At 40.3% G+C, this 22,205-nt stretch overlaps 1 protein-coding gene across 1 annotated transcript in view; it reads right to left on the bottom strand.

Moving 5' to 3' along the window:
* Positions 1 to 2,663: 2,663 nt before the first annotated feature.
* FER1L6 (fer-1-like family member 6) overlaps positions 2,664 to 22,205 on the bottom strand; it is a 60,603-nt gene continuing 41,061 nt past the window's right edge. Inside the window, exons 28-40 of the mRNA XM_009997697.1 lie at positions 21,955 to 22,061; positions 20,685 to 20,816; positions 19,179 to 19,304; positions 18,089 to 18,216; positions 16,125 to 16,295; positions 15,128 to 15,288; positions 13,268 to 13,410; positions 12,608 to 12,696; positions 10,484 to 10,582; positions 8,865 to 9,106; positions 8,367 to 8,530; positions 5,491 to 5,591; positions 2,664 to 2,881 (exon numbers count right to left, since the gene is read on the bottom strand). Coding sequence (XP_009995999.1) covers positions 2,701 to 2,881; positions 5,491 to 5,591; positions 8,367 to 8,530; positions 8,865 to 9,106; positions 10,484 to 10,582; positions 12,608 to 12,696; positions 13,268 to 13,410; positions 15,128 to 15,288; positions 16,125 to 16,295; positions 18,089 to 18,216; positions 19,179 to 19,304; positions 20,685 to 20,816; positions 21,955 to 22,061 — 1,844 coding nt within the window. The 3' untranslated portion in view covers positions 2,664 to 2,700. The remainder of the gene's footprint in view (positions 2,882 to 5,490; positions 5,592 to 8,366; positions 8,531 to 8,864; positions 9,107 to 10,483; positions 10,583 to 12,607; positions 12,697 to 13,267; positions 13,411 to 15,127; positions 15,289 to 16,124; positions 16,296 to 18,088; positions 18,217 to 19,178; positions 19,305 to 20,684; positions 20,817 to 21,954; positions 22,062 to 22,205) is intronic.

The raw sequence follows: 22,205 nt of genomic DNA, 5'->3' as shown, positions 1-22,205 counted from the left end.
GAGTGCAGAATTGAGTGCTACTATATTTTGTCTCTTTAATACTTACTGACAACCCTATTTCTCCAACTGCTTTGCAGCCATCTGGGAGATCATAAAAAGGTATTTGATTTAACTTTGTCCCATGAGTCAACACTACCCAGCTCAGCCTACATGTGTTGAGTGTAACCACAGGCAGTTTAAGAGCTGTGGAGGAGTTAGCTTGCTTGCTTTTTGGCTGCATGGTGCCCTTTTTAGCCCAGAGCGCAGGGCTATGTAGGGGAAAGAGGACCTTGGTGTTCAGCAATACAATGGGCTCAGGAATGGCTGTGCTGCAGGGGATTGAAGACCTTAAAGGCAACAGGGGTGAAGGAGATGGCAACTTAAACTGGAATGAAAGGGATGAAAAGGGGAACAAGGTCGTTGCAAGGCTCCTGTTCATCCAGACTCAGACCAGGACTTGGAGGGGGTAGTAATTTCATCTATCTCCTGCTAACAGAGCTGCCACTGTATGCTTGCTGCTGGGGTCCAGAGCCAAGGCTTCATCCTGGAGCCCTGCAGGAGGACCCTTGCCAAGGGCAGAGTGCTCATGCCACAGTCCAGAGCTTCACACAGGCCGCGGCAGCAAGGGCAAACAAGCAAAGCATAAGGACAGATGGACACAGCAGCTGCCATGCAGGATGAGGTCCCACTGCCCTAACACACCAGAAAAAAATCAGAACCATTACCTTTATGGCTGTCATGACATACTCCAGTTGTCATCTCCTACCTTTTGCACTGAAGAAATTTAATTTGTTCCTACTGGATTTTTTTAATTGCAGTTTCAAATATCATGGTATGGTGAGACATAATAGGAGAAATAACATGTCCTTTTCTGTTTCATACAGGCTCAATTGCAAAGTAGCACAAAAGTGAAAAGCAAATAGTTTCAGATGAATGTGTCACACATGTTCTTCTGCTCCCACAGAGGGATATGAGATTAAGAGGGACCCAAGGATGCTCAGCACCATTCCACATCACTGTATTTCATTGCTACATCCAACTAATACAGATTCAGCCATGTAATTGTGTTCTAATTTTTTGGTTCTATTAAATACACTTCTCAAGGAGAATGGCCCAACAGTAAAACCCACCCAGTGTAGTCCTTTTCTACATGACTAATTCTAATGTAATTACTCACATACCTAAATAATTTCATTATATTTATTGTATGCTTAGAACGTGAAATTTTGATGGAAAACAGTCACAATCTGCTGGATGGGATGGGAATGGGATTGCTTTCAGACTGCCTTTAGCCATCTGTCTCTATCATCAGTGGAATGGGGAAGAGGCACTTTCAGAACAATTCATCCCATCTAAAATAAGCCTCTAAAACGCTTTTTAAACGTAAAATATTTTCTCTGTGGAAGATTCAATGACATCCATTTTTCAGAACAATGCAATTACTTGTGTTATAGGCCAGATGGGAACACAGAGGCTCATTTCACAGCCTTAACAGGCCAGGTACAAACAGTACCACACAAGCTTCCTGTAGAAGTGGCCTTTGACAATGATGCAGATGCCTGCACCCTGAACTTGGTAGAACTATCAGCTTTTCTAGGATTTATTTTGTCTTGTCTTTTGATACTTTAAAATTTGTGAAGGGTGCTCATACTTTTTATGAGAAGAGCATGGTGGAAAGCATTTTCTCAGAGGTGACCTTTACAACATGCCTAAGCATGGATGGACAGAGAGGAAATTTCTACAGCTAGTTCAAATTCATAATAATGCCTTTTAAGGCCAAGTGGGGTCATTAAATTATCAAACCTTGCTCTCAGAATGACAAAGGCTGCAGCATTTTCTGTATTCTTCAGTGGGATGAGGATTTTCCCATGGACAACTATGCAAGGTTTTATTCCTTGTGTTCTTTGATCCTCCATGATTTGTTCCACTCTGCAGCCTTTCTCTTCTTCATTTTCCTCTTCCCCTCTGCTCATCATGCAGCAGGATTCTCTCCATGCCCTCTGCTTTACAAGGAACATTTGCTACCACAGTGCTGGTAGCTGAGTCTTCATCTTCCTGATCCCTCTACTCCAGTGACTTCCAGCACTTTCAGGCTGCAGCTTCCATCTCTGCTTCTCCCTCCCCCTGTCACTGACACTTACCTCATTTATAAGTGTATGAAATATCTTTAGACAGCTCAGAGCTCCTCCTGAGAAGCGCAGGATGGATTCTGTACATGACACCAAGTGACACAATTTAACCTTACTTCTTTTTTTTAAAATAAAACCTTTATCTCAGAACAATTGTGCCATTATAGGATGCTCAAAAACAGTTCAAATAATTATTACAAAAGTATGCAGACTGAACTATACGTTTCTGTCTGTGTAGAGACTTTGCTCTTAATATTTAATCATTTTTCTGTATTAATAAATACTCGACTGACAAATCTGTTTCTGCATAGCATTAAGGAATTTACTTTCAAAAGCAGTTTTAGATGCATAATCAAACTTCCATTGTCACTAAACGTCAGCAACGTGTTAATGATAAGGTACATTAAAGATGGGACTGAATAAGCAGTCAAAGATGTTAAAATGCTCCAAGAGAGCTTCAGTTTCTGATACAAATATTTATGTTTTCTTCTTAAAAGGAATGAAATGTGTTTCAGGTTCGTTAACTCTGTATTCTTGACTTTTATTTTTAACTGAGTATGTAATTGGTTACAATGAGGACCATAACCTATGCTTATCTTCCAACTATCCTATTACTGATTGCACCTGGCAGCGTGTAGATGAAGAGCACCAAGAAGACAATGAGAAGAAGCAGAACTATGCCGATGATGATGTACTTCTTGTAATTTCTCCAGATCAAGTGATACAAACACTTGAAAGGGTTTACAAACCAAGAAAAGGATGTGTCTGGTCGGCTAAATGAGAAATAAAAAAAAAAAAGTGAAAAAGCTTTTTACATATGCAGATCCAGCTATTTCCAAATGTACCCTGCTGTGAAAATGCATGTTTGAGTCTAAAAAGGACTGTTAACTCCTGGGAGCTGACTAAAGAGTTTAGAGGGAACTTCCATGAGTTTCATGTACTATAGGATAATTCTTCTTCCATCCACCCCAAGCCCAAGTTCCACACACCACTGGGAATAAAATTTTAGTTGATACTTCATCACTACTCTAATTAAAGACAAAATATGGGGTTCAAAATTGTGGACAAGGTTGTGATAAATCCTAAAGAAAAAATGCAGATGTCTTGAACTCAAGTACAAAACCCTTGTAACCATTGCATGGAATTAAGTATTGCAAAAGAAATAATGAGCCACTACCGAAAAATCTAATTGCTTGGTGACAGCCATGGTGCCATAACAAGCAGAGCCAGCTCAGGCCCAACATATGGCCCAAAAGGGTATATTTTCAGGAGTTTGAAAACAGGCCTCCTAAAAAACAGGACATGAGATGAACCCCAAAATCTGGGTAGTTTGGCTGGGTTGAGAAGAGTCACCTTCTCCTGATGGCAACTGTCTGCAGTTTGAAATCATAATTTTTTTCCAAATGTTGCCCTATGAGATACTGTCTCCAGAACCAGGAAAGACTCTATGACAAAGCTGGCTACACACAAAGGGGAAAACAGTGTTTGCCTTGGGAAACATGTTGGTGTGGTCCCTCCTCTGATGTGCCACCCACCTTAGGAGGTCACTATGCCTCTGACTTCAACAGCCCCTACCCCTGTGGTGGGCTGAGGCAACTTTGCATGACGGGATGACCTGAGGAGTGGGGTGGGGTGGAGCAACACTAATGGCAGCAGAACTGGGTGCAGGTTGTCTTTTTCACCCATTATCACTGTAACTGTGCAGGTAGAGCAGCAGTAAGGAGGATGAAGGTGAGACTGAGGGTCACAAAAAGGAACGGCCATGTCTCATTCCAGAAAGCCATTGAAGGAATTTAAGCAATGTCTTAGTCATCTGGAGAATTCGGCATGTGGAAGTGAATGCCAACATGACAGAAAGTCTATAAACTAAAAGGCCAACTAAATATATTTTAATTAAAGACTGTATTTTATGCTGAGGCAGAAATTACTCAGAAACAAATCAACAAATAAGCCCTTCAGGTTAAAAGGGAGTCTTAAAAAATGAATACACTAAAGGAGAAATATTACTGAGTCAAAAACTCAAGTAACAAAACCATTAGTCTGCACATTCCAAATTCTTCTGGGATTTTTGTAACCTTTAAAAACAGGGGGTAAAAACAGACTGTTGCTCATTGAATTTGTTTTCTTTGCAACATAGGAAATAGAATCTGGTACCATTTATAGCAGTATATTTGTTATAACAGAGTGCATCTAGAAAAGCATCCTGCCTTGACCAGCAGAGATTAAGAGATGGATAACTTCATGGTGCTTTGGCCTGCAGGAAATTACACTCACTGCACCTTATTTCTCATTTGCATGTTTCTCTTTATTTCCTAGATATTTAATCTTTGTCCACATTTGCTCTGGTTCATTAAAGACTCTGCTAATGTCTAGTAGGTGATAGAAGATAACTTTGGTTTTGATGGGGTTTTTTTCTTAATTAAAAAACCTTAATTATACACAACAATCTGAAAACTGCTCTCTGGGTCTGGCTGTCCAGCCAGTGTTTTACTCAGCAGAGGGACACCTGTCTAAGCCATGAGCAGCCAGTTTTGTCATCAGAATGATGTGGGAAACAGTGTCAAAGGCCTTATGGAAGTCCAGGTAGACAACATCCACAGCCTTTCCCTCATCAACCAGGCAGGTCATCTTGTCATATCAAGAGTTCAGGTTCATCAAGCAGAACTTTCCTCTGACTGGACCTGATCACCTGGTTGTTCTGTGTATGGTGCATAATAGCACTCGAGATGATCTGCCCATGACCTTTCCTGGCACTGAGGTCAGACAGACAGCTCTGTAGTTCCCTGGATCCTCCTTTCAGCCTTTCCTGTGGATAGGTACCACATTTGCTACCCTCCAGTCCCCCAGGACCTCCCCAGTTAGCCAGGAGTGCTGGGAAATTATGGAAATAGACTTGGCAAGTTCATCCGCCAACTCCTTTGGAGCTCTTGGGTGCAACTCATCCTGCCCTATAGACTTATGGATGTTTAGGTGGTGTAGCAGATCATTAACCATTTCCTCTTGGATTGCAAATGTCTCATTTTACCCCACCTCTGGGATCTGGGTGTCTAAAGAACAACCAGTTTGACTACTAAAGGCTGAGGCAAAGAAGCAATTTAGCACCTCAGCCTTTCCTCTTCCTTTGTCAATATGTTTCCCCCTGCATCCAATAAAGGACAGAGATTCTCCTTAGTCCTTATTTTATCTTCAGTAAGTGGGCATCTAATGTACTTATCATCCATATGCTGATACTGCTGTAGTAACCTCAGGATTTATTTTGCCTAACTTTAAAATGTGTGCAACCAGCCTGGTTAGTTGTGGTCCCTTTGTTTGTGCAGAGGAAGAACCTCCTGCCTGAAGCCTCTGCCCCAGCTTGTTTAATGAGTTTAATGCTTCTACTCACTTGGGTTTTTCCAAGGGCTCAGGCTCCTTTCGAGCTTTGCCTACTGGATTCTTCTCAGCTTCTTCTGCTGTCACCAAATGAAACTCAGCTTCCACCTTGCCCTGGATCAGAGAGTTTATACATAAGCATTCAATCCTGGGTTATTATCACTAAATTACAGCAAGATTCTGCTCGTGGATAAATTATGGAACCAACTGAGGGTGAAGGAAATTGATTAAAGAAAATAAGATAAAGTCTTTGCAGTTAAAAAAAAGTACAAAGGAAAACCAAATTCCTGGTTATGTTCAAGGACTATGAGGAAAGACTAGTAGGATGTTTTCTTCCAGACACAGAAATACATTTTCTGCTACTTAAATTATGGCATAATTCATCTCAGAACTGTCTTCTATCTATCACATCACCTGGCAGAGCTGAATGACTGAGATGGAAGCTGCACTGCTGACATGGACAAGGTGTAGTCCACCAAGGGGGGGAAACTCAACCAGTCACAACTTCTGGAGCTGTTGAACTAGGGAGTCTCCGCCTCACAAAAGGAAGATGTTTAGAAATGAGGCATTTCTGCAGAAAATACAAAGTCTTTAGTTCTGCTCAGGCTAAAAGAACAGTGTTCTGGCACATGGGTTCAGAGTCAATTTTCTTCATGGATGGCAGAGCACAACACGCAGAGCTGTGACAGAAGGACAGTTTTGTTCAGCACCAACTTACTGGTAACTTCTAGAATTCAGAAAAGTCACGATGCAGCATAACTGCTGTTGTAATTCTTGTTTTCATTGTGGCAAGCCACTGAAACTTCTTGGGTAACCAATAAAATATTGGCACTTATAAAGACTCTGTCTGTTACACCTTGCAGTAGAAATATGTAACTTGAGTCATTTGGACTCTTGGTATGAACTGTGACTTCTGCTGTGAAAGTTAAAGCTTCCTAAATACAGGCTGGTTTGTTCTTGTTGTGTTTTTGTTTGTTTGTTTGGGTTTTTTTTGTGTGTGTGTGGTTTTTTTGTTTGGTTTGTTTTTGTTTTTGTTTTTTTCCCTTGCAGTCACAGCAACAAATCTGTTCATATTTCTGCCTGTGTGAGATTACAGAGATTTCTTTTCCCTGTTCATCCAGGTATGTTCTTCAGTACTATCCCCACAATTTAATTGTGGCCAAGGAAAATTTTATTAGGCCAAAGGAAAAAAAAAAAAAAAGGATTTAAAAGATTTAAAGATTTCAGTTACAATTAAGAGTGGGTAAATAAAATCAGCTTCATAAAATCTGTGATGGATGAAAAACTGAGATTTTAAAAATGTATTTGTTAATTTCCTATTGCCTACCTTTGTGGATATCAAAACCTAACTGTGGATATCAAAGCTGAATTGTTAATCTATGGCCAGTGACTGGGATTCAGCACAGAACTGGAATGTAAGAAGAAAGCAGATTAAAGAGGGCAATGTGGAAGACAAGGGGATCAAGAGAGAAAAGTGAAGTGGGAAAAAGGGAAGCAATTGTAGCAGAATTAGGAAAACTGAGGTAAAGCAGGGGTTTGGGAGTGGAGCCCATTCACTAAACCCATGGGAAGTAGACAGCCACCTTAATCTGAAGAAGGCAATGAATGTGAATATGGCACTTCTTATTTAAACATCCTTCTTGCTGGAATGGACAGAAGTATGAAGGATGGGTGAGGCTTAGGAAAACCTTTAGGAGAATCAAGGGAAGTCTAGAGAGGGAGAGAGACTTCATAAAAAAGGACCAAGGCAGGTTAATTTGTAGAGGGCTATGCTACAGGAAGGCATTTTGTAGTCCCCACAGAGATCTGGATGCATCTAAAAAGACTTCAACCACATTCATCTCAGAACTGAGCTGCAGGGATGCTTGGGATCTGGACCAAATTCCCAAAGTGCTCTGTGACCATGTGAGCCCATTAGCTTGAGTTTTTCTTCCCTAGCATACACAGCTCTGCTTCACACTCTGTTTCATGTACACATGCCCCAAAGACCATGTGTAGAGTTAATTCTTGGGTTGTACTTCATGCCTAGATACATTCACTCCACCTAGGAAACAGAGAATCAGACCCATCTTTCATTTACACTGAAGATCCCGATACTGCTATAGCAGTACAAAGGAGCCTTCAAGACAGAGAAGTGGGGAAGTTGTGGTAAACGCTTAGAATTTTAGTGTAGCTCCAGATTATACACAGAAAGCACTACAACACCTATGAAGAGAAGCTACAGCAAAAACCCAGAGATAAATGTCAGTGAGATTTACACCCTGCTGCAAGCTGTGTTACACTAGAGGCTTTGGGTGGATGGAAATTTGTGGGGCAGCATTTATATTACTGTTAGGAGAATAATTCTAATATGACAAGTCCTGTACAGTTTGGAGAAAGATATTGATGTCCTTTGCATTCTTTTATACCAATGGTGTTCTGCCACTAAACCTAAAAAATATGGATTTCTTGAGCATACTTCAACAAGAAGATGGGATTGTGCTCTTTCTGCTTGAGATGTGTCACTAGCAAGGAGAGTAATGGTAGACACTAAAATCAGTTCCTTTGTTCTGGCTGAAGTGAGAAATAAATAGTAGAGAAATCAATAAGCAGGTGAGATTGCTCTACTGGCATAATGTTGGCTGGAAACAGCTGATTTTCCACTCTACTCATCCAGGGTGTTTGGAGATGAACAGTGGAAGAAAGGAAAGAAAAAGTACAAAGTGCTCTGGTTTCCTGGGATTATCTGAACCAAATCTATAGGGAACAACATTTGGAGGAGTCCTATGGATTGCCAGTGGTGGTTTTTCTTCAGATGCTGTATCCTAAGTTACCATCTGTCTGCCTCAGGATCTCAGCAAAGCATATGAGTTCCATAGAAAAGCTGTTCATCTGTAGTGAGCTGCCTACCGTGAGCTCCCCAGCCTTTATGAAAGGCCACCAGCCTCTGACACGCTTCTGCTGAAAGATGGAGATCTTGTTTTCTTCACTTGCTGCCACAATTGTGTCTAGGTCACAGCTCTTGGCTGTCTTTGCTGCTCGAGGAAATCCATTCATGTTCAATTCAAGAGTACCTAGAAGGAGAAGTAATGTGACAGCACTCAAGACACCAGACATACAGGCATTCAAGCAGCAGCTTCCAGATGAGAGACATGGAGCAATGCAGCAGCTTGGGCCCAAGCTTCAGAGCTGGGGATCTCTGTACTGTCAGTCTTAGTCTTAGTATTGCCCTGGCATTGTCTCATCTGAGTTCCTAATTATTCCCTCTCCAAGACGTGTATGTTTGCACTGTGGTGCTTCAAAGACAAGCAAATGTTTGGTCACAGACACTGCTTTGTACATATCTCTATAAAGTGCCAATCAGGTGAGACCTCAGGTGAAATTCAGACAGATCCATTGCATACTTACCCAAGAAATCATCTGAAGAGAGTCTTTCAAAGTCCCACACCTGAAGCACCAGCTCAGCAGGTATTTTACGCTCTGTCTTTTCCAAGGAAAATATGTTTTCTCTTTTACTAACCACTATTTGTTTCTCTGCTGGGAGATAGTGGAATGGGAATACAAAGCGCCAGTTGAAGTTGCCCTCCCCTGTCAAGGAGTTGTAATGGACATCTGTCTCCTGCTTGTCCTCTTCCAGGCCCTTTATCCACCTATGGCAAGCACATAGCAGAAAGCACTGCTGTCATCAGGGGAGCTGGAATTGTGGTTGTCATTACTTGGTTACAGGCATGGCCATTTACTAATTCCTACCTACTCAGCAGGAGGTAACACACCACTCAGGACTGTGAGATGTTGCACCAGCCCTGGCTTGGGGATCTCAGCCACCTCCCAGCCATGGCACAGGCTGCAGCAATGGCCAGTGATGATCAAAAGCTGAGAGTGAGAACATAATTTTCATCAGACCCCAAAATACCAATTGGCCATTTGCTCTTGGCCAAGACATCTGCCTTCTCTGGGACAGGCAAAGACAGCACCAGTCATGTGCCCACCAATTCCCCTGTATTTTTGTTGTGCCACACTAAACTTCTGTGTCAATGTCCCAAGACTGATTTCAGTGCCCAGTATTAGAGTCTAAATTGTTTGCAAGTGCTTCTTTGGGGGTATAAATATGGCATAGGTATGGCTGGAGAAGTCTCTTTCTTTCTTGCCATTTCCTCTTGGTTTCTGCTACAGTGTGCACAACATCTGATGTGCAGTGCTACGCTACACAAAAGAACAATGCTTTTCTAAACATAACCTTCTCTTCTGAAGAGCTCCACTGAGGTATGGCATGTTCCAGCTCAGAAGACGATTTATCACAGCTTGAGTAAGGATTAGCATTTTTGCACTAAAGAGTGGCTTTGCCCCTGCAAGCTCCACTATTTCAAAAAGTAACAACCCCAAGCACCACATTTCCCCCAGTGCAAATCCCTGCCTGGTGAGAGATCCAGTGCCACATGCACTGTCTAAACAATGAGATTTGTGTCTTCAGCATTAAGGCACAGAAGTAAAAAGTTATTTTCTGCTTTCCTTGGAGAGCAGAAAGTGCCCCTGTGAAGTTCTCCCAAGCGTGGCCACTCTCCCACACATGCTCCCCACAAGAGGTTACAAATTATTAGCCAGGAAAACACTGGATTTCTTATTTCTAATGTGGTCATAATTCCTTTTTCTCTGATTATGTCAAATCTCTCTGCATCTGTGCAAGCTTTTCCAGTTCAAGTTCTATAAGTGTTTGATCTCTGTTTGCTAAATTGTGGGCTTGGTTCTCTTCTTGTGTCACCTCTGTCCAAGAGGAAATTAGTGACTAGTGCCACTTTCCAGTGACTTGATTTGAAGAGGAAATAACATTTAAAAAAAAAAAAAAAAAAAAAAAAAAAAAAAAAAAAAAGCAGTATTCAAGATAGATGAGTAATTTAGGCAGGCATTTAGAGCAAAGTGCCAAGGTCACAGAAACAGGTTATTGAATATTCTCACACTTCTATTTTTGATGTCTGTTTTTTGAATGAATTATTATATGTTCTTTTGATGACAAGTCCTGAAGAACTTACCCTTTTACGTAGATATCACTGGATTTTTGCCCTGTAAAGATATTTTCATCTTCTAGAATTACATCCTCTGTGTTCCAGATTGTTACCCTCAGTTCATAGCTGAAAAAGAGAAGAAAGTTGGCCTGTCTATACTCCTGTTCTGGTCAGACAGTAGTATAAATCCCTATCAAATCATGCTTTTATAAAGTGAGAGATGTTTGTTTTGTGCAAAACTCTTAAAATAGCATCAACCTCAGACTTGTGTCTACAAGAGTCTCATGATAGAGTGGAGATGGTGGCTCCTCTCAGCCAGGAACACACCAGATGACAGTGGGGTGGCTGCCAGTTTCAGGCAGGTGGAAAATTCCTTGCTTTTAATGTGCCTGTTCCTTTTCAACTCTTTTCACAAAAATGTTACATTGAAATAAGGCAAAGTTGTTCTGAACAACATCATCAGAGCAGTCTCTAAAACAGTGAGCAGCTTGCTGATAAAAACCAGAGCTCCCTGGGAGGTGCTTTTCAGAAGAAAAGCCTAAAAACATTGTATTTGGTGCAAACCACTGCATTAAAGGGAAGAGAAGCACTGTTTAGAGATATTTAGAGATACTTTCATTTAAGCTAGTGCAATCATTTTTATAAGCAACAGTAAAAAGAATTAAAGCTTTCCCATCCTTTCCATTTCCTATCTGCTTACATTTATGGTGGCCATCCAAAGCTCTAGAATCTTGAATTGAAATACAGATGTTGTAGATCACATAAAAAAACTTATACTCAAAATTTAGGTATGCCTTGATTCATTGCATGAACCACCAACTAAAAGAAACCCCACACCCCTGCTTCAGAACACCAACATAGGATTTTTCTGATATTACATGTTTTCTTGGAAATAGTCTCAGGTGTTAGACTGCCCCAGGAATTACCAGATACCCTTGGTCATGGAGCTCTTGAGATGTTAATCATGAAAACCAAGCCTCTGCAGGAGCCAAAGAAACTTTCATCTACAATCCTCCACCAGAGCCTTGTTCAGTCCAAGAACATCAACAAAAAATGTTTTCAAAAAGTGTTTGAAGTCTTATGGAGCCTGGATCCTGTGTTGCTGCTTGGGATTTGTTTTGGAAATACTAATTTCTCAGCAAAATGTCTAACTTATGTTTGCACGTTTACTTCCTTTCTCATAATCATTTGACAAAAATGTGTCCTGCTTTTGTAGGCCACAGAAATGGCAGCAACAATTTGATGTTTTGGGTAAGATTGGCTTTATATCTATTTGGATTGGAATATGCTTGTTGTTAAGAAGCTTTATTTTTGGTCTAGACAAAGTAATTTTTACATACTTATTTTTGTCAGATTTTGGCTTTTGTATCATGAAAGGAAAAATAAACGAGTTTTGATTACATTGTTTCTTGTTCAAACATAAATAATACAGGAATAGTAGCAGCTGCTGTTTCAGACATAAAAATCTTAGGAAAGGCCTTGCTAAAATATTACAATAAAGCTGATACAGGATGGACTAAGATCTCTGTCACTCTTTTTTGTGACTCCTTTACAAACATTAAATTAGCTTGAAGAGCTGTGTGTAGTGTATCTAGAGTAGCATAATTATCTTTGTGAAATTTGGGGGAAGGTTATTCCAGACTTTTTGATCTGTAGCTGCTTTATATGTTTCTTGATCTTATGCTTTAAAGAAGTGCTGGAAATCCAGTAAGTTTAATACAACTGCATCAAATTAAAGATCTCAACCAGGGTCAAGTCAGTTATCCAGCTGAAAGAGGTTGCAAAACCAGAATTACTTCCTTCAGCTCAACAAGTGGATGATAACATCAGAATTATTGAGACTCTTGCCTCTAGCCAATCTGTAATCTCTATATGAAAAAAGGATTCCTTTCTAAAGGAGGTGTGGGATAGCCCTTGATAAAAAATCACCAAGAGTTCTCTGAATTGCTTAATGAAGGAGACCAAAGTAGATGCTCTATTTTGACTTGAAGTCATGTGAACCTATGAAACTTTTTCTCAGGGTCAAAGAAGTTTGTTCTTCTTATAATTCTTTCACAGAAGTTTGTTCCTTCTGTAGTTCTTTCCAAACACTTAAGACTCAGTCTCTGAAGACTTATGCCCCTCTGCTGAGAGGGAAGCATGGAGTATTACCCTTTGGGTTTTCTTGGTGAGATGTCCACTGGGGGTCCTGGCAGAGGCATATCTTTAGGAAACATGTCAACCCACATCTGTACACGACCCTTGAAAACAAAGAGGCAAACATTTCAGTAACCCTCTTTCAGAGAGACTTTAAAAGACTTTACAGGTAATTCTGATGTCCCAAACCACCTCTTCCTCTATAAGTACCAAACAGCTCATCACACTGTAACTATGATTTCATCTATAAACTTACTATAGAATATATTTTTTTCATACCCATTTTATCAGTCTCTCAGAAATCTGCTGAAGTTGGAATTGAGCTCAAATATTGGTGACTTCAAGGTAAAGTCCATATAAAAATAGTACATGGTGAATGGAAAAGAAAAAGAACCAAAATCTAAATACAAGCAGGGTTTGTGCTCATTAATAAAAGAAAACATTTAAAAGAATAAAAATATGTAGCTACACCTCTGTGAATACTGTGTACTGAGGTAACTGGCTGTATACATCCATGTGTGATAATTTTCAGCTTGATACTGTGCAAAGTCTCATGTGTGGTGCAACACTTGGCTCCTGTCTCTGCAAGTTCGCAGATACAAATAGAAACCACAATAACTGGAGGAAAATAAAACTGCTCCTGGGTCTATCATCACCACCTCTGAGCTGCTCTACCTGCTCGATGCCTGGCTTATCCTTATGGTAGAGAGGCCGAGTCTCAATGTGCTCTGGGACCAGTTTGTATCCAGCTCCAGGGATTTCTTCCCAAGCACGTAAAACCTTTAAGGAAAGATGTTCATACGATTCAACTGGCTCCTCTACAGGAAAGAGTAAAACAAAAAGAACATAGAGAGATGAATCATAATGTTCAACCCCTTAGTAGTACGTTCCATAATTAATTAATTTAATTAATTAAGCTAACTGAAATTTTGTCTGAGTTAAAATGAAGGTTTTACGTATCCTAGCTAAGTAAAGAAGTGTCTTGAAATGTATTTAATTCTTGGAAATAAGGTTACCCCTTGGGGTAACTAGAAGATTAGCACTTAGGAGGCAGTTTATCCATAAAAGACAGCAAATTGTTTCACTATTACACAGCATTTTCTAACAGGAAGATGAGATAAACCTGTGAAATACTCTTTTTTTTTTTCTTCTTTTTTTCTTCTTTTTTTTTCTTTTTTCTTTTTTTTCCAGATAATTGCAAATGTGAAGCTTTCTTATAGTTCATGAAAGACGAGGAGACTTGGATTTTGATGGAGTTGATAGTAAGTAGGCACTAGTAGCTATACCTACACTTTATTTTGCCTTGTGATGGGAACAGGAAAGACCCTCCTGGGAAACTAAATCTCACCTCAAGAGAAGAGGTTGAATTGCATGAAGAAAAAGAACATGTCAGCTCCTTACAAGCTCAGCTTGGCCTCTGGAGGAAGAGGTCCCAGAGAATGGCACCTCCAGGAAGGATCAGTGTTAATATTGAAAGTAGGGAAGATATGGAAAGCAAAGAATGCTTTTTGAGCTCTTGAGCTTCTTTTCCTCTCTTTTACTGTAGTCTTCACACAAAAGGAATTCAGACTTCTGAAGAAGAATACCTCCTAGAATAGGAGAGAAGTACCCAAGTGGGAAGTAATTTCAGACTTCTTTGTGTTACCAAACTGTCATCACTTTTCCTACAGGTGTTGCTATCTCTGAGTTGCTGGTGGGTGACAAAAAGTTTGGTTGGGATTTAAACAGTAGGTATTAAATAATACCTAGTTAAATTCTCTAAAAAATCAGAGAATGAGGAAGGATGATCCTGTGGTGATGAGTCCTGGTTTCCTCTTGTGTAGCAACATGTGTTTAAGGTGTGATGTCTTTCATATAACAGTGTGGCCAGCAGCAGTGGAGAAGTCATTATCCTCCTGTACTCTGCACTAGTGAGGCTGCATCTCAAATACTGTGTTGAGTTTTGGGTCCCTCACGCAACGAGGCTGGAGAAGGGTTTAGAGAACAAGTCCTGTGAGGAGAGGCTGAGGGAACTAGGATTGTTTAGTTTGGAGAAGAGGAGGCTGAGGGGAGAACTCACTGCTATCTACATCTACCTGAAAGGAGGTTGTAGAAAGGTTTGGTTCAGTCTTTTCTCGCAAGTAACAAGCAATAAGAGAAGAGGAAATGAACTCAAGTTGCACCAGGAGAGGTTTAGATTGGATACTAGGAAGAATTTCTTCCCCAAAAGAGTTGCCAGGCACTGGAACAGGCTGCCCAGGGAAGTGGTTGAGTCACCATCCTTGATATTAAACAGACCTGTAGATGTGGTGCTTAGTGGTGAACTTGGCAGTGCTAGCTTAACAATTGGTCTTGATGATCTTAAAGGTCTTTTCCAATATAAATGATTTTATGGTTCTATGACTCATCACCACAGTTACTGAAGTATTTCAAAGCAGAGACTTGTTCCAGTAATCTGACTTTAGAGTGCATGGCACAAAGGGGCCCCATTGACTGCTTGGGCAGGCTCTTGGTCCTGCTACAATGCAGTCAAAGAATGATGAACTACTTCATTACCATTCTCATCTTCTGTGAAGACTGTCTGTCCCTTGAAGACTTTTGTTCCTACTTGTATCTCCCCTGGCCGCATGAAGGGTCCACTTATTCTATAGTCCTTGCACAGCTTAGTGAGGATCTCACTTGGCTTGGTTGCATCTCGCCATGCATTGTACCCTTCTCTGCAAGGAGGGAACAGAGAGTGAAGAGAAATGGGGGAGTTTTTCCTTCAGCAAAGTGCATCATAGATTGGAACTTCCCATACAAAGGTTCACTTTGCATTCAGTCGCCCTCACATCTGCTCAGTCAAACTTTTCCTTTTAATTGTCCAGCACTACTTCTTACTTGACACACCCTCTGTGTCTGCTGAGGTCCTGGGTTCTTTTCTCTTAGAACACAGGAGAAGTTGAGGCAGCCTTACCCACCACTTGGATAAATTGGCATGCTCCCCAAGAGGAAAACCATGAGACCTCATTCCATGTTCTACTTAAAGGCTTCAAGCCCACATGTTCTGTCCACAACTCAAAGTGTGCAGCAGTATGACAGGGACCAGGCACTCAACACCTGTGACTCACCTCTGTCAAGGAGGCCCTGCCAACAGCCCTGCTCTGCTCCTGCCCTCCCCAGTGCCACAACAGTCCCATCAGACTTGTTGCAGTCCCTTCACTCACAGCTGAATACTGGAGAGCAGAGTAGAGCCCCATCATAACTTCCCTGAGAGACTTTTTTCCATTGCCCTTTTTGCCTGTCCAACAGCAGTTTATCCAGCAGGTATGTTATGCATACAGTGTTTACTATCTAAAATACCTGCTGAACAGAGTTGTTAATTTTAGAATATCTTCTTCCTACCGATTCTGGCAGCTCCCCAAAGCTACTGCTAAACTCTTTGGTGAATTTTAATTCACCTCCTGTGACACTTGTGTGCTGGAGAAAGCATAATGTTTAGCCACATCTGGAATTTCTCCTACAGGCCAAGTCATTGACTGTGTGCTCTGTTGCTGTCTGAAGAGGTACTTACATTTCATATTGACTCTGTAGCCCACAGGTAGCTCGATGCCTGCTGTAGAAACGATTTTCCAAATCAATTTTAGTCTCTCCTATGAGATCATCTGTTCCCACAAAGTCATGGTCGTAGATCAGGACTGTGAGCAAGGAATCCTTGGGGAATGTAGCTTGCATTTCAAATGATCTACAGCAAAAATTGAGACCTACATTCAGTCATATCGGTTTTGTAGCCTAAAAGTTAATGAATACTGTGCAAACAATGTGTGGACAGTGTCTCTTCTAATAAGCACTGGAAGTTTTTTTCATAGGGTTTCTTTTTTCAATAAATATCTGAAGATACTGGAAACATAATGCAAAAATATTTTAATTCTCTTACTTCTCTACCACCCCCTGTAGTTTTTATGTTGTTCCTACCTACAGTAGATGGAGCAATGGTTCAGAACTGGTCATCTGCAATGATTTATCCTGAGTCCAACAGAGGTGGAAATAGACAAATTACAAGGCTAATGAAGCTGTATATAAGAGCTCTCACATGCTTTTCAGAACCCACAAAAGGGACATGTGAGTCTTTTCTGGTTTGTTCCAAAAGCTCCTGGTTGAATATAGAAATTTGGGAGCACTCAAGAAAATGATCAGTCAAAAGCTTTAAACAAGTCTCAAAAAAGCAAAGGTCAGAACTCCATTTTCACTCAGTACATTTTTCAGGGATAGGAATCATCATTATTGAGATGTTTAGGGAAGATGAAAATGTAAGTTATTTTTAAAGAGATGTGACAGGACATCCTCACATCAGCACAACACTGACTCCAGATTTCTCCAAAGCACAGGCAAAACTGAGCTTCAGCTCCTGAAAACCAAGTTTTGCCCTTTTTCTCAAAGTGGGCAAAGTCAATTTTGTAGCAACAGTACAGCATTTTTTGGAGAAAAGAGAACTTTGGGAAGAGTGTGGGATTGCTAGAGTTCGGTGGTGCTATGTCAACCAGACCTTCTAGGATGACAAGAGGTGGCTACTCTCTCTGATGCTACTGCTGCAAAAGGGTTGCTGGTCCAGTCACCCCAGTGTCACCCCTGGCTGCAGGGCAAGGACCATCCAAATGAACAAACCATTCCTAACTCTGTCTAAAAAAATGTTGTGGCAAGTTCCCATTCCATCTATATGCATCTGTAATGATCGTGCTTTATGAGTTGTCACAATGATGATTCAGTTGCAACCTCTGCTATGAAAGAGCTTAAATTCCAGAAAATGAGATGGCATGAGATGGAGGGACCACTCTCTTCTTGTCTCTCCTCCTTGTTCTTTTTTCTTTAAGTCTGTGCTTTTGCAGACAGGATATTGGGAGGCTTTCAGCCCAATGTAGTATAGTTTCTCTGGCTTAATGTTTTTACAGAATCCCAGTTCAAACCATTTTCAACTTTCTTAAACAGAGAAACTTACTGGCAAAAAAATCATAGCTATTAGTATTAATAATACAAATAAGTATTATGCATTGATAATACACAGGTTGATGTTTACTGACAACTTATCCCATTCAGAAGGCTGTATGCCTTCAAAAAACTAAATCTTTTTTGTCCTAGTACTAAAATGATGAGATTATTTGGCACTCTATTCAACCTGAAATAGCAACAAAGATTGTGAAATCACACTTTACTGTGCTTATATTTATTGCAGTATAAACTTAACAATTGCATTAATTTGCATGGGTAAGATAATCTGTTGCCTCTTTTCTTCTCATGTACCATTTTGCAAAACCTCTCACAGATGGCATTCTGTGATGTGTTTTGACTGGTATGAAAATGAAATAATTTATAATCACACAGGGTGACACCAATTCCCAACATTTTAACCTGTAGAATTACAAAATCTCCAAAAAGGTAGAAATTAGCATATAACAAACACTTTCCAGTGCTAACAGCAGTAGTGGTGGCAAGTGACAAAGAAGAAATCACCTCTGAATAAGAAAATAACCCATTACTGACCTTCCAAAGATCGGGTTTAGCTGCTTGGGGATGTAGTTTTCCCTGTCTTTAATTTCTGTGTTGCCCAGTCTCAGCACAATGTAGGGATCTGACTTGCCATCTGGATCAGCTGGACTGAGGTTAAACGCCTGTTAGGAAGAAAGACCATGTCCTCAAGAACCTTGCTTAAATGCAACATGGTCACAACACAGGGCTGGGGGGTTCCTTCTCAGCCCTGGGTGTTCTGGAAATGCCTCATGCCGTATAAAATTTGGCACTTAGTTTTGCAGGTTATTGGAAAAGATGATCTGGAGGAGAAGACAGAGTTTGCAAAGGTGGAGCAGCTCTAAGTGCTATCCCACCACTAAGATGGAAAAATTGATGAGGAGGAGAGGCAATGCTGAGGCTGCACATGTCATGTAGGATTCTGGAAAAGTTTCCCAAAAATATTGAAAGGTATAAAACAACTCTTCAGACTGTATTTATGAGATGACTTGCAGGTTTTTATATTCAGGAAACAATCTCTTTCTATTCTTCTCTTCTGTTTTGTTTGTCACTGTCCCTTTGCATTCCATTCTTCCCTCTTAGATCACCTGCAGCTTTCTTGTTTCTCTGAAATACTAATTCCTTCTATGTCTTCTCACATTGCACTCTCTTGTCATCTTGTTCTCTGTATTTCTACCTCTTTCTCCACCTTGTAACGTATCCACATCATCTACCACTTTGATTACATGCAATTCACAGGCCTCAGAAAGTATGCTCCCATCTCCCCCTTACTGAGGTTTTGTTTATATGTGGGTGTCATTTTGAAACAACTCTGCTGATTTAAACTGGCTGCATTTGCATGGTTCTCCATACTACATTGGTTATATCTCTAGCCTTTTCATTTTTAAGAAGTGATTCTCTAGCCTTGTGATTTATCGTGAGGAGTATGTAATATTTTCTACTGTGAACATCCATTTCTACAACGTGAATCAGTATCAGAAATATGACCCAAAAAAATTCTATCACATGGATGAAGATTTTCAGGAGCTTCACTATGAAGACACTAGGGGTAAACTGAGTTCAAAAGTAACACCCAAGTTGTTTAAAGGAAATTCTCTGTACTTACTGCCACAACATAAACTCTGATGAGGACTTGGATGGAGTGGTTTGGTGGTATCCCTTGCAGGATGCAGGGCTGCCCTCTGTCCAGCAAGCTGCCATCCTCCGGACTCGGGTAGATGCAGAAGGAGCCCTGGTAATACACTGTCTTTTATCTCCCTCAAAAACAGACCAAGTGCAATACAAAAACAAACCTCTGAATGCAAACAAAGCATCATTCATGCAGCTTGTGCTGCAGCACATACACATAGACAACGCATTTTTGTGGTACCACTCAAAAGGAACACAGGTTTCAGGGCACTAAACATCATCTCTTGTAATCACAGAATTGTTCTGGTTGGAAAAGACCTCTAAGACCATCGAGTCCAACCATAACCTAGCTCTACCAAATCCAGTCCTTAAACCATGCTCCTAGGAAACACATCTGCACCTCTTTTAAACACCTCCAGGGATGGTGATTTAACCTCCTCCCTGGGCAGCCTGTTCCAGAATTTCTTTGCTCTATAAAATAGTACAATCATCACACCAAGATGATTACAAGAAGTACCTGCATTAGAGAGCTCTTAGCTCTCTACCTTATTATTTAAAGGACTAACATCTGCAGGTGTTCTAAATATAGTTTTCTTAACATTAATGTTCTAAAAATAATATTTTGCCCTTAACTGTGTATTTACAAATTGATAATTCCACTGAGTTAGTTTCACAGCAGTGTGACTAGAATCCAACTGTATTTTTGCAGACACCTCACAACTCATATAAATCAATATTGACTCATGCAGCTGAGTAGCTCATATTGCCTGAAAGCAAATAGTAAGTAATTTTAACAGCAATTTACATTGCAAACTAATTGAGCTATAAATGAATTTAAACAGCTCCTCTAAAGTACAAAGTGCTTGAAATCCTACTAAGATTATTCATGCTTTGATCTGCATTTTCTGATTGCCTGATGGTGCCCTAGATCAGGCTGTGCAATTTTTTCCAACTGGAGTAGCTGTAAAGGCCTCCATTTAAATTAGTGGAAATTACATATAAGGTGCTGTAACTGATAGAGCAGTAATGAAGGTGCATTAGCAGAATCTGAACTAGATAATACATCTCTTTTCCCCCTTCCATTGTTTAAAGCATTATTGTAATTTCTTGTTTCAATATAACAGTGAACCCCTGGTGCTGGATGCTGCAGCATTTATCCTACAGTGGGAAAGGGAAAACATGATGGAATCAGAATGGTTTGAGTTGGAAGGGACCTTAAAGACCATCTAGTTCCAACCCCTCTGCCAAAAAGCCCCATCTAACCTGCCTTTCAACACTTCCAAGGGCAAGGCATTCACAGCTTCTCAGAGCCATCTGTGCCAGTGTCTTACCACCCTCACAGTAAAGTATATGGCCCTACATCTAATAAAACAGGTAATTCTATTTACAACAGACTGACAGTGTCTTTTTCTTTCATCATGAAATATGCATGAACACATAAAATCTCTAAACTATTACCCATTTAATCAACAGCAAAGCTCACCTTAAATTTTCCTATTATCCTGTCTTCAGAGTCAGCATGAACTTCATCATTAGATTTTCCTCTTAAGAGATGGAAAGTTTTCACCCAGTCCTCAAAGTTATTAAATTCACTCTCCAAGTCTCCTTCATAAATCTTTGAAAGTAGGAGAATGCTTAGTTCTTGTGGTGCAAGGAAATATATTTATAACAACTGCTTTTATTACAGGATGACTAGAAATCCATTTTTACTCAAAATACAGATTTTAATAAAGCCAAGGTTTTGCAAAAGCCCTTGAGGAAAAAAGTTAATTCCTCACTTAAACCAGGAGTAGCTTTGTCCTTAACCGAAGTCTTTCCCAACTACTGGAGCAGCACATTAATCTAGCAGGTAGAAGGGCTCTAGAAGGTTCAGAAAGAACATTTGTAAGCACTGGTGCAGGAGAAAAGCAGTGAGGGTGTGCTACTTTTTGCTTCTGTTTCCTCTCTGTAATATGTCTTTGATGTACTGACCCATTCTATTATGTTAATGTGTCAGAATATGAGAGCAAAACAGACAATAATAAAGGGCTGTGTTGACAGAGCTTTAGGACTGGTAAAAAGACCAAATAATTTTTAAAAGGCTAGACTTTTTTCAGTGCTGTCTCCCTGCAATTTATGAAGTGCTATTCAGTGTGAAATATAAGAGCCTAGACTAGTTCCATCCCTTACAAAATGGAAACAGCCATTCCAAATTCCCCTTCTATCCAATCTAATGGATAGCACAATCTAATCCAAGCAGTCCTAATCTTTTCACACCTCCTCATCTGTCCAGTCATTTTGCATGACTCATAGTTTTCTTTTAATTCCTCTTATTGTTACCCAAACAAACCTAAAACGAGTTGAATATTCCCACCCCATTGGGGAGGATGCACTGCTGATTGCAGTGATGCTTTACATGCTCTTTTTAAGTCATTCTTAATAGGTTGTAATGTTTACAATATGAAATTTTGCATTTCCAATTTCAGCACTTTACAGGTGAAAAGTAAGACTGAATTTTCACTGATGACTCTCTGGGTGTGTCTATACTGATGAATTGAAGTTCTAAGGCCAAACAGGCCACATCTGCCTTACAAGACCCTGGGTTCCTCTGGGCCACATGTGCTGATGTGCATTATCACTATAATTTTGTGTTTTATTCATTTTAAAGTGTCTGAAATAAAGGTAAGAAGGGTTTGCTAAACTCAGCTGATGATGTAAGGTTCTGAGGAAATAGTGAATAACAGCCTTACCTCTCAGCCTTACTTCTCTCTTACCTGCAGTGTTGCTAGGTTTGGAGTTTCTTTGTGTTTCCTTCTCAACATCTTGTCCTTCTTCTTTTTATCTGGCTCCTCTTCTATGACCAATGCAATGTGGTCATTATCTGCAGAGATTTCATGACATCGTGTAGGTTTTAGTGAGCAAAGCACATCAAATGCTTCAGAAAAGGATGCAAAATACATTTCAAAGAGTCCCTCTTGCTCCTTCTCCATTCATTCATACTGCCAAGCATAGGGTCCTCTCTTTT

Source organism: Chaetura pelagica, unplaced genomic scaffold, assembly GCF_000747805.2.
Source record: "Chaetura pelagica isolate M959 unplaced genomic scaffold, ChaPel_1.0 scaffold1, whole genome shotgun sequence".
Classification (NCBI taxonomy): domain Eukaryota; kingdom Metazoa; phylum Chordata; class Aves; order Apodiformes; family Apodidae; genus Chaetura; species Chaetura pelagica.
The sequence above is the reverse complement of the archived record's forward strand: the minus strand, read 5'-3'. Positions and strand labels throughout refer to the sequence as shown.